Source organism: Mustela erminea, chromosome 3 (assembly GCF_009829155.1).
Source record: "Mustela erminea isolate mMusErm1 chromosome 3, mMusErm1.Pri, whole genome shotgun sequence".
In the NCBI taxonomy this organism is placed as follows: Eukaryota; Metazoa; Chordata; class Mammalia; order Carnivora; family Mustelidae; genus Mustela; species Mustela erminea.
Window position 1 is genome coordinate 66,881,183 of NC_045616.1, and position 12,837 is coordinate 66,894,019.

Genomic DNA, 12,837 nt, shown 5'->3' on the forward strand with positions numbered 1-12,837 from the left:
CCTCCCTGCAAGCGTCCGTGCCTGCTCCCTTTCTCTGGCATATGCCATCCTCCCAGCCCTGCCAACTCCTCTTTCCACAAATCACCACAAGACCCACAGTCTCCCCACCTCTAGATTTTCCAAACCAGTCAAAATTCCCCCAAAGCTCTGACATCCCAAAAGAGAAATGTCCAATTTTATTTTGTTAATAGAAACATTAGGAAAACAACTGCCATGTATTTCCATTAACATGTCATAAAAGTTATTTTAACACTGAAAACATAGTGTACACCTGAAAGAAATGAATTTTATTACATATAAAGTACACCTCAACAGAGGCATATAGGTATGCTCTTAAAATGTAGGTATGCTGAACTGGGAATTTAAAAAATTAGAGGAGCACCCGCGTGACTCTGTTGGTTAAGTATTGGACTTTGACTCAGGACATGATCCTGGGGGTCCTAGGATCGAGCCCCGCATTGGGCTCCCTGCTCCACGAGGAGTCTGTTTGCCCTTCTGCCCCTCCTTTCTGCTCATGCTCTCGCTCTCTCTCTGAAATAAATAAAATCTTTCAAAAAATTTAGAAATTGAATATATTTAGCTTTGGTCTCCCTGCCCCCATGCCATTTTGCCACAGATGAGGGAAAACACCATCACACACAAGAAGAGTTTGGGAAAACGACTGCTTCAGACTCTTCCTGGACAACGTCTCCTGCATCCTTCTTGTCCATCCACACTACCTTTATCCATCCAGGCGTTCATCACTTCTTTTCTGGACTACTGCAGTATATTCCTGCCTACTCTTTCTGTGTCACATCCTCTTCTCTGGACCCTCCTTTCATGTGGTATCAGAATGAGCTTCCTAAAGCACAGCCCTGATCATGCCCTACAGTTGTCAGGAATAAAGCCTTGGCGCCCTCACCCACAATCACACCCACCCTATCTTCTTGTTCACCATTCTGCACCCCGTGGACTCAACACTCAGGATATTTCTTTCTATTTTTTTTTTTAAGATTTTATTTTTTCATTTGACAGAGAGCAAGAGAGCAGCGAAAGTGGGAGAGGGAGAAGCAGACTCCCTGCTGAGCAGGGAGTCCAGTGTGGAGTTCGATCCTGACCTAAGCCAAAGGCAGATGCTTAACACGTAAACCACCCAGGCACCCCTCAGGCAATTTCTAACTGCATTCTTTTTTTTTTTTTTTTTTTTAAAGACCTCATTTATCTATTTGACAGAGATCACAAGTAGGCAGAGAGAGAGCGGGAGGCAGGCTCCCCGCTAAGCAGAGAACCCGATGTGGGGCTTGATCCCAGGACCCCGAGATCATGACCTGAGCCGAAGGCAGAGGGTTTAACCCACTGAGCCACCCAGGCGCCCCTTCTAACTGCATTCTTTTCCTTACACACTTTTTAAAAAATTTTATTTTTAAATAATCTCTACACCCAACATGGGGGTCTAACTCAAAACCCGGAGAGCAAGAATTGCAAGCGCCACTTGACTAGCCAGTCAGGTGTCCCTCCTTGCATACTTTCATTCACATGATTTCCCACATCTTAAACAAAATTTCCGCAATCTACATTTTGAAATATTGCACACTCTTCAAAGAATACTCAAGTGCTACTTATGTCTGCAAGACTTGATAATTCACCTCTGCGCCCTCTAAATTCATCTTCCTCTGTCTAGTACCTAACATATCATGTCTTATGATGAATCTGTCATATTATAGTAGAGGTTAGGCTATCATCAGTTTCTATACTGTGATGTTTAATTATTAAATATATAATTTCTTCTCAACAGATGAGTTTATTTCCTACTTCCCTTGAAAAACAGAAGCCATGAAATAACTACCCCCAATGTCTGCCAACACACATACTAAAGCCCAGTATATGTTTACATATCATGCGCTCTTCTTCCTTCCCAAAGCTTTTTCCTGAATGCTCTGAATCCCATCCTCCTGTTTCTGACAAGAGCTTCCCTTCATCAATTACCTCCTCTTTCTTCTAAATGTTTAACCTCTTCCTTGTTGCTCAGTAGCTCTACTTCTCAGTAGTTCAGGGAACACCAGTTAGAAATATTTGCATAAGAATGCCTGGGTAGCTCAGTCATTAAGAGTCTGCCTTCAGCTCAGGTCATAATCCTAGGTCCTGGGATTGAGCCCCACATCCAGCTCCTTGTTCATTAGGGAGCCTGCTTCTCCCTCTACCTCTGTCTGCCGCTCCCCTTGCTTGCTCTATCTCAGTCAAATAAATAAACACAATCTTTAAAAAAAAAGAAAAGAAAGAAAGAAAGAAAGAAAGATTTTCATAAAGTATTCTTAAGCCAATAAAAAAATATATATTCTTAAGCCAAAATAGTTGTGCCGATAGACCCCCTAGAGACCCTGAACAGAGCACCTACATCTATAAAGGCAAGTGAAATGAATCATGAACACACATTAGCCAGGCAAGAGAGAATTCTGTTTAGCCACCCATCCATCAGTGAAATAAAGAACACTGAACGCGGATGCCAGAACCACCATCCTTAATTTGCTTTCCCTTGAGATATTCCTGATCAACAAACATCTGCAAATTCTACATGGTCAAGGCAAAAGTGTACACCTGAGGGGGCCCAAGACTTATTTCCTGGGAAAGCCACTTGGATTTCTTCTTACCTGGTATTACTTTTCTAAGAGTTCGCGGCCTCAAAATGTCAACATAAATTCAAAGAATTCATAGATAGATAAATTCATAGTATTATGGCTTATAATTTTTGTGTATTATCTATTCTTACCAAAAGACTATAAATCACTTGACTGTAAACCCAAGAACAAGAGTATGTCTTTCTTGTTTATCATTATGGTCTTAATACCCAGCACAAGGAAGGCACTCAAAAAAGTGTAGAATGAATGGGACTATAATAAATCAAGGTCAGGATTGCAGTAATTTAGGGTAGGAAGCTTTGCAGAACAATCTGAAGATATTATTTAAACTACACAATCTTAAACAGTCTCCCTTAACTGTCAAAGAAAAACCAGCATTGGACAGTCATCATAGCCATAGAAACAGATTTTGTTCAAGACTACTGCAATATGAGAAGAGACTTCAGTACAGAACAGGGCTCAGCTTTTAACATAGCATGGGCAAGTAAGAATTTATAGCCAAGAAGTGGATGGGAAATTACTAATGGGAAACATCAGGGGTCAGGGAAATTCAAGATAAACCAACCTGACAGGATCTTTGCTAAAGACAGGTCAGAGTGCCTAGACATCACCTGGGGGATGGTGGAAGATGAGAAGGATGTGCGACTCTTGATAAACTGATTTATCAGGATTCTTGCTAAAACTGGATTTTAAAAGGAAGTACATAAATAGTTCCAGAAGGAGGTTCAAGAGCCTGACTCAAGTCTGGTCAGAATCTTTGTCAATAACCAGAATCCAATGTACCATTATCAGGTTTGGGAAGGGTGTGTGGGTACCTAGATATAGCATGTGTCCCTCACAGGCCTCCAGATTCTAGCAAAGAGCGAGGGGTGAAACGTCAACAATTACTGTAGGGAGGGCAGCGGTTACGTTTCGTTGACAAAAGTCCTATAGTAACTTTCATCTATCACCTCTAGACCCTGGGAGAACCAGTGCTCTAGGAACACCATTCCTATGCCTGTAACAGTCACCAGATCTTTAGATGTGTGATACTTGTCAACTCTCAGACCCCTGATCCTTCAGCCAATCTCAGAAGGTCTCTGGGGCTCATACATGGGTAACTGCACATGGATAACTACTTCCTCTTCCTAAAATTCTTAAAATATTTAAGATTCTCATCCTCTACCACAGAGACATTGAGTCATTAAACATAATAAGGCACTCTATTTGAAGAGGAGATCTGGGGGCGCCTTGCTGGTTCAGTGGGTTGAGCATCTACCTTTGGCTTGAGTCGTGGTCTCAGGGCTCTGGGATGGAGCCCAGTGTCAGGCTTCTTGCTCAGCGGGGAGCCTTCTTCTCTTCCTCCTGCTCCCTCTGTGCTGTCTCCATGTCTCCCAAATAAATAAAATCTTTAAGGAAAAAAAATAAAATAAAAAGGAGGCCTAATGCTGACAAAATGAGAAGGAAAAGTTGCTTCTACCAACACATCAGATTAAATGTTGCCATCATTAGTACAGAATATCATTACCACCATGAACTTAAAACCTGGATCCCCAGACCAAATTTTGTAAAATGCCTTTTCATACCCAGCCCACAGATTCCTTATTACCAATTCCCTCTAAGTCCATACCTTTAGTCAGATGAAACAAGAAAGCATGGGGTGACATTGAAGTAGGGGTGACAGAGTTAAAGAAGTTTGGAGCAGAATTCTTATTCCTGTCTTAGAACCACAAAGTCCTCCAGCATCTCTGCCTTTTGAGGAAATATTCCAGGCTACAATAGGAAGCACTACTCAGTGTTACCTTTAGGGTCCTGCCTGTACATTAATCAATGATTAAAGCCGTTTCCTGGTCTTATTTATTTAGGACTGACACGAATGAAAACAGTTAAGGGACCCAAGAAGAAGATCAGGATTTTAACTTAAGTATTTTCTGGAAAAGTAGCAGACAACAAAACCAGTAAAGAACTCCAACAGGTTTTCAGGATTAAAATGTAACACATTTCAATCACAACCAAGCCTCTCAAAGAGGAATTCAAATAGAAATGTGACACCTCTCCCACCCCCACCCCCCCCCACCCCCGCAAAATACATCAGCACCCTAGTGAGCTAATTTCTATTAAAGAAAGAAGTGCTTTCTGGGGAATTTGGGAGTCCAAACAATCTGTTCAATTGCCCAGAGTGATATGGAAGTAAAGAAAAATAAATTTTGGGAGTCAGAAGGATTAGAGCTGACAACAGGATTTAGGATTATGTGACCTGACCAAGAGGATTTCCATCATCTCTCTTGACCTCTGCTTCCTTCTCTGGAAAATGGTAATAGTATCTATCTTTGAAGATTATTGAGGGAACTATGAAAATACTGCAAATAGCAATTAAGAATTAACATATTTTCTATCAGCATTATCTGTCTCCCCAGGAAGCAGGGGAGGGACTTTCTTTTTTAATACTAATATTATGCAGGTGCCTCTTGAGTTTGCACTGGGAAACCATAAACATCTGTTTGTCTCTTCTGTTTCATCTGTTTGTCTGCTTCTTACATGTTATTTATTCTGGTTTAAGCCTTAGAAATGTCACCTCAGGTAAACACTCAAACATTTAAAGGCTACTAACCTTTACATTTCAGATTTTTGTATTTCTTGAGTTGAATCTACCACCTATCAATTTTCATTTGTTCCCCTCGAAACCCTTTACTAAAATGACATTTTTCCTTTGAACAGGTTATTTTTCCAAGATTATATACATATGTATATTTTTTAAAGATTTTATTTATTTATTTGACAGAAAGGGACAGAACAAAACAGGAGGAGAGGCAGAGGGAGAAGCAAGTTCTCCATTGAGTAGGGAGTTGGCTGCAGGGCTTGATCCCAGAACCCTGGGATCCTGACCTGAGCCAAAGGCAGTTGCTGAACAGACTGAGCCACCCAGGTACCCTATGTAAGATTATATATTAAGTAGTGGGAACGAGTGGGTCTCCCATACTTAAAACACCTAATACAGCTATTTCCCTTCCTTTGGACAAAAAACATGCCCCCAAAGAATCCATTTTTTATCAATGAATATTTTCTAAAAGAGGAGTAGCCAAAACAAAAATCCTAATTTTTTAAACTGGTTTTAATGGGGCTAACATCTGAAAAAATTTAAATTTTATTGTTCTCACTGTGAAAATTAAGGAGTCTACTGAAGGTTTTAATAAGCACTATCCCATCAGCTCAACTCAAACCATCTCCAGTTAACTAACACACACACACACACACACACACACACACCACTGCAATCAAAGAAAAACAGTGCACCAATACTTGTGCGGCAATCTCCCAATTAATGATGAAAACTCCTTAGAGCCAAGGTGTTGTTCTCCCAATAGACTGCTATTTTTAAAATACTTCTCTTTGAAAACAAGAGCATGATTAATTCCATCATTCTTACTCAAATTACTTATGACATAGAAATGACACAGTATGAGCAATTATTAAAAACATTTTATTATGTATAATTTGTACATGCTGTAATTTGTGTCATTTGGGGTCATCTTCCAGGTTGTGATGTCATCTACCAAGATAAACTAAACCTAATTTTCTTCCTGCCACACCACATACAAAAATACAATTTTCAAAGCGAAGTTCTCCTTCTTTACCAGAAGATACAAGATATGTAGGAGTGTGTCAGATGAATAAGAAAAGAATACTCTGCACATGTATCAACACCATACAAGGCATTATCCTTCACACAGTAATGTCTATTGTGTTCTTTTATTTGGGAACAGCAGGAAAAGAGCCCCTTAACCCTCAGAGGGAAATGCAAACTTTGTTGCTAAAGGCAAACTCCAGGGATGAGAGTGTGGTCCTCGCAGGGGAAGTTGGGGTGGTGGGGATTTAGGGAGGCAGGAGGACACTTCACAAGCACTTCAAAAGGAAAGAATTGCAGGTGGTTCCTCTGGGACAGTCGCACAGCTTCCCAATCCTCGCTCCTTTTCGCACGGCGCACCGCTCCCCAGCGTGGCACTGAAAACAACACAATGTGTGGTCTTTCCACATAAGCAAACCCAGCTCCCAATAGGCACATGTCCCCATCAACACAATGTCTGCCTCCTGGGAGAGATCGATGGAACCTGTCACCATCACCAGAGCTCTAAGTATGGTCAGACCTGAAACACAGAGAGCCTTAAAATTTCAGTGAGACAACATTAAAAAAAAAAAAATTAATTATTGAACCCCTTCTACTTCATTCTACCTTTTATTTGGGGGGAGGAGTTACATTTTCTAGCTCCTTTAGCTGTTTATCAAAAAGAAAAATAATCAATCAGACATTTTTCTAAGAAATAAACAAATAGAACTGTATTTTCTCACCGCCTCTACTCCCTGTTTTCAGCCTTCTCATCCCAAGAAGAATGTGTGTGTGTGTGTGTGTGTGTGTGTGTGTGTAGCGTGCACAAGTGTAATTCCCCAAGGAAAGTGACAAGTGGGGAATCAAGAAATTTAACCTTAAAACATAGATCAGAAAAACTGGCAGTGCTCCAGACAGCAAGAAGAAAATTGGGGGAAGAAGAACTGAGTAGATTTAAGGGCTTTTCCAATTCAGAGAATTTTTCATGAGATTTTAAAAAGCTCATCTTCAAGAAACACTCCTTTTCATACAAACCCAAGAGCTGGTTCCTGGCACCAGCTGTTGGATCTTCTGAAATGGCCATTCTACTCTTTGCCCTTAGAAACTAAGGGGCATGGTTTGGCGGTGGAAAACAAAAGGGAGACCACAGATTTCTATAAAACCAATACCTGATTTAGCCAAGTCCTAGGGAAGAAGGTCAATGTATAAGACTCAAGGTGATATATTTTCTCTTGTTAAAACATAAGGAGGGGATGACCCCAAAGCCTTACCATGGGGACTTGGCCATACTTCTTCTCATAGATCGGAATACTTTTAGTCTTGAGCTTCTTCAGGACTTCCTGTAGCGCTTCGATCTGCAACACACCGCCCCGGAGCCGAAGTTGCTGCATTGGCTGCGAGCCCAGACCAGCGGCTCATTCCCAGCACTAGCTACAAGAGCCCTGGAACCAAAAACACTACGCCCCGGGATTTCAGGAACAGAAAGGGACGTCTGAGGGGTATTAACGTAGCAAGCACTGTCTCACATACTGACTGCAAGTCCCTTAGTCACTGAGGCTCCTGTTGCTCTGAGGGCCCGGGACAAGGGATTCACTCTACAAACTGGCTGAAGCAGTGCGCGCCAGATGGTTTCGGATGGAAGCTGGGCTTTATGTTCATCTCCCTGCACCCCGATTCTGGCAATGGGGGTGGGGAAGGAGGGAAAGAAGACGGACGAGTACAAAGGAAGCGATCGGGCAGCAGCCAAGGGGGGTCCGGGAGTTACCCACCAGCTCCTTCTCGTGAGAGGCATCCTCCACAGCAGAGTAGATGTCCAGGGCTCGGGGCTGGAGCTCAGCTTCCTCCTGGGCACGGGCACCGAGCAGAGGTAGCAGCAAAAACAGGGCGGCACCCAAGAGGGTCAGCGGACGAAGACGGGGGCTCTCCATGGTGCTGAAAGTCGGAGCTGCGGTGGCACCCCACACTCCCGCCTTTTATAGAGAGCCAGAGCCCAAGTACAGGCAAGAGGGAGGGGGCGATGAAGGAAGTGGGTGTGGAGGAGGGTCCAGGTCAACCGTCTGTAGGCAGTGCTCCACCACCGCTTGACATCAGTGCCCACTGGACACCAGGCGTCCGCGAACGAAGCTCTGCGCACAGAGCTAAAGTGCAGAAAACAGGTACCCTGCTCCCCAAGTGCTGTCAGCCCCGCGGCAAGAGAGGCTCCCCTAGGGGCCTGAGCTGAAACGGAGGGGCGACAGCTGAGGGATGGAGGAGGAGGAGGGGGCAAGGAAATGGAAAATGCCTTCGAGCCAAGGCACAGGCAATAGAGTCGCTCCCCATCCCCTAGCAGCAGCAGCAGCAGCAGCAACAGCAGCAACAGAAGCACCAGAAGCAACAGCAGCAAAGCAATCCACCTCACCAGGCTTGCCTTGCCTCTCACCCCAGCCCCGTATGTGGCAGCAAGTAGGAGGTGTTGCCTCCTGGCAGGTTTGTCTGCTGAGCATTTTACTAGGCACATGTGGGCTAGGGGAGGCAAACATAGTAAACATAACAAAGAGAAACCATGGCCTTCCTCAGGATGTGTTCTTCATGGAATCTATGTGGTAATGAGAAAAGAAGGAAAACAGACTAACTCCAATTCAGGGGTAGTGTAGGGAGCACAGAGAGACACATTCTGATTCCAGTCCTGGCTCCACCACTTATAAGCTGTGTGCCTCTGGGCAAAATAAAAAACCTATTTGAGTGTCTCTGTCTCTCTACTTCTCTCTCTTTTTCTCTCTCTCTCTCTCTCGTAAAACTGTTATTTATTTTATTTTTTAAAGATTTTCTTTATTTATTTGACAGAGATCGCAAGTAGGCAAAGAGGCAGGCAGAGAGAGGGTGGGGGAAGCACACTCTCTGCTGAGCAGAGAGCCCAATGAGGGACTCAACCCCAGGACCCTGAGATCATGACCTGAGCCGAAGGCAGAGACTTATACCACTGAGCCACCCAGGTCCCCCTAAAATTGGTATTTAAAAAATGCACCTCACAAGTTCTCACAAGAGGGGAAGGAAATTTGATATGTAAAACTTCTAGCCCGGAGCACAATAAGCACTAAGCCTCCCTGCCTCTCCTTGGTGAATTGTGATACTGCCCAGGTACGTGGCTGCGTGCATTATCTCAACTGTTCCTTAGAGCAAATTTGCTATCCCTGGATGCTCTGTTACCTACCACCCACTCCTGATATCCAAGAAGCCTGTCTAGAAAGAAAGCAAAGGGAGTGAAAAATCCAAGACCTTGATTATGGAAAAATCTCTAGAGATCAGAAGGCACAGATGAGCCAAGTCCTCAGTGACTTGGGAAGACAAGTTTTTTGTTTTTTTTTTTCAAAGTGAGGGTCCTTAACAGCTTGAATGCAAACCAAAGTTCCTGTAGGAGAAGTGTTGTTTTCCCTACTTAGACATAGGGGCTTGTCTTAATTGCCTGCCCACCTGGCTTCTTTCACCATACCTTCTTTGTTTCAACCCCTTCGAACCCCATTCACTTTTCTCCATCCCCATTACTACCACCCCAGTTCTGGACAGTTGCCCCAACCTACATCTTGCCTACTTCCAGTTCCATCACATCTTCTCTTGCCTTCCTCTAATCCATAATTTGTGACCAGGTAGAGTGTTTTTAAACCCTTAAAATATACTGATGGTTTCCCATCTTACTAAGTACTGAATCTAAATTCCTCAACCTGACTTACAAAGTACTACATTACCTGCACCTCTTTCCACTTTCATGTCCTACCATTCTGCCTCAGGCCCTCCACTCTAATCTCAGGGGCCTTCTTCTTGGTCCTCTAACAGGTCAAGCTCATTCCCACTTTGAGGTTGCCCTTACCTTACCTAGAAAGGTGAACCTACATTTCTAAATAGCTGACTGCTCCTTATCATTTAAATGTCAATTTAAATGTCCTTGACCACCCAATCTAAAGTATCTACCAATTTATTATCCCACAGATTTACTCCTTGGCAGGTGATACAAGTCACTGGAATAGTTAATATATAATATGTGTTTTCTTATTTCATTTGTCAAGTATTTAATTGTTACTCAAATGCACACCGGAAAGCAGTTCAAGAAGTAATTACCTGATGAGGAATATGTTAATATTATGCATATTAACAGCATCACAATATTTCTTCCTTAAGGTCAGTCTAACTTGAAAATTAATCCAATACCTCCCTCAGGTCTGCCTTTTACACATTCCTTTAGATTCCATACAGTAAAACTTTAGTGGCTGCACATTTTACTGTTTAAACCTTACAGAGACATATTGGCACTCATTGTAAAAAATGATCTCCAGCAATAAAAACATTCTAAACTTTGGAAGGAATATAGCCCTAATGAGGTTTTTGTCCATTCTTCTGCAGAGATGGAATTATTCCCAATGCAATAATTTCTCTCATATTGTGTTCTATCCAGACACAAGCAATAACCTTCCTTTTGTGCTACTTCTATTGAAAAATACTCAAGGGGTGCCTGGGTGGCTCAGTGGGTTAAGCCGCTGCCTTCAGCTCAGGTCATGATCTCAGGGTCCTGGGATCAAGCCCCACATCAGGGCCTCTCTGCTCAGCAGGGAGCCTGCTTCCCTCTCTCTTTCTCTCTCTGCCTGCTTCTCTGTCTACTTGTGATCTCTCTCCATCAAATAAATAAATAAAATCTTTAAAAAAAAAAAAAAGAAAAAGAAAAATACTCAAAAATTCTAATTCTACTGATGTTAGGTTGGTGCTTATCTTCATGTAAGGAGGATACTACATTTAGTGGATGGGTTTGGAAAACGACCCCAATCCTGTGAAGCCACCCAGAGGTATCTTGGTCATTTAGATATCACCATGCTTTTTTCATCTCTGAACAGAATTATTTAATAAACTGTCTTTAGGAAGCATGTGATATGGTAAGATGTAGGCAGTTTTCTTCCTGAGACAATTTATATAAGTTAAAACAAGGCAGAGCACAAAAGTATGAGATGTCGTACAGTTCATACATCATGCACTGTTAGGAGAATTTCTGTATTTTTGCTAATTTATAATGACTCCGTCAGGAAAAAACAAACAAACAAACAAAAAAAAAACCTTTGATGCCCCAAGCAAGAAAAGTTTGTAATTGGATCTAGTTACTATTTCTCATCTCAGATATAGAAAAAGGAAGCAGATCATCTCACAAAATAGAATCAGTGACCAGCTTGTATCCACGGAGATATACTTCAGACAAACTCTCTTAACCACTCCTCCTAAGATGAAGTAGGCTACTAGTACTTTTCTCTCCCTCCTTCTTCAAATTTTGAGTCATTTCTTTTCCTGTATGGCCTAAAATAACACTTGGTCTTTTGGATTGTCTTATTGCTCAAATATCAACCTACTTTGTTATCCATTAAACCCCTTTCCATCCTTCTGCCAACCAAGTATTGTCTAACAGCAAAACTTTCTCCGTTTGGGCCAGGAGAACAAAAGCAAAAATGAACAACTGGGACTGCATCAAAATTAAAAGCTTCTACATAGGAAAGGAAACAATCAACAAAACTAAAAGACAACCAATGGAATGTGAGAAGATATTTGCAAATTACATATCTGATAATGGATTAGGATCCAAAATATAAAAAGAAATGATACAACTCAACACCCAAAAAACAAAAAACCCAACTTAAAAATGAGAAGACATGAACCGATATTTCTCCAAAGAAGAAGTATAGATAGCCAACATATACATGAAAAGATGTTTATCATCACTCATCATTAGGGAAGTATAAATCAAAACCACGAGATATCACCTCATACCTATCAGAATAGCTAAAATCAAAAATAAAGGAAAAAACAAGTGTGAGCAAAGATGTGGAGAAAAAGGAACACTCTTGCACAGTTGTTATGAGTGCAAACTGGTACAGCCACTATGCGAAACAGTATGGAGGCTCCTCAAAAAGTTAAAAATACTTTCCTTTTACTGATGTGGCTACAGCCATAAGCATGCTCAAGTTTAAGAGGCTTCCTTCCAGTGTCCTCCACTGTGGCCAAAAAAAAGGCCTGATTGGACCTCAATGAAATTACCAATGTCAATTCCCATCAGTAGATCTGGAAACTGATCAAGGATGGGCTGATCATCCAGAAGCCTGTAACTATCCATTCCCAGACTCAAGGGCTGGAGAAACATTTTGGTCTGGCGGAAGACAGGCATATGGGCATCAGTAAGAGAAAAGGTACTGCCAAGGCTCAAATGTCTGAGAAGGTGACCTGGATAAGGAGGATGAGAATTCTGTGTGCCTGCTCAGGTAACAGCTTGAATCTAAGAAGACTGACGGCCAACTGTATCACAGCCTATACCTGAAAGTGAAGGGTAACCTGTTCAAAAACAAGTGTATTTTCATCAAACACATCCATGAGCTGAGGCAGAAAAGGCACACAAGAAGCTTCTGGATAACTAGGCTATACAAAGTGGCCTCAGCAATTACACAGATCAGTTATTCAATAAAACAAACCTTTATCTGCCTCAAAAAAAAAAAAAAGAAAGAAAGAAAGAAAGAAGGAAAGAAGGAAAGAAAAATAGAATTACCATATGATCTAGTAATTTCACTACTGGGTATTTACACAAAGAATACAAGAACACTAATCAAAAAGATATATGTACGGGCGCCTGGGTGGCTC

General features: G+C 42.0%; 1 protein-coding gene across 1 annotated transcript; it reads right to left on the reverse strand.

Annotated features, from left to right (window-relative positions):
* Positions 1-6,097: 6,097 nt before the first annotated feature.
* Positions 6,098-8,551, reverse strand: CARTPT (CART prepropeptide). The gene is made up of 3 exons (XM_032334945.1): positions 7,968-8,551; positions 7,470-7,553; positions 6,098-6,596 (listed from the first exon to the last, which is right to left on the reverse strand). Exons 1-3 carry the CDS (start codon positions 8,124-8,126, stop codon positions 6,489-6,491), a joined length of 351 nt encoding a protein of 116 aa, XP_032190836.1. The 5' UTR covers positions 8,127-8,551; the 3' UTR covers positions 6,098-6,488.
* Positions 8,552-12,837: the final 4,286 nt, after the last annotated feature.

What these genes read in the sequence shown, in the direction of transcription:
- CARTPT (XM_032334945.1), bottom strand. Translation starts at nt 8,126, where the DNA reads ATGGAGAGCCCCCGTCTTCGTCCGCTGACCCTCTTGGGTGCCGCCCTG. An exon ending in CCTCTCACGAGAAGGAGCTG is followed by an intron (nt 7,554 to 7,967) that starts GTGGGTAACTCC and finishes GGTGTGTTGCAG; the next exon opens with ATCGAAGCGCTACAGGAAGT. An exon ending in AGTATGGCCAAGTCCCCATG is followed by an intron (nt 6,597 to 7,469) that starts GTAAGGCTTTGG and finishes TGTTGTTTTCAG; the next exon opens with TGCCACGCTGGGGAGCGGTG.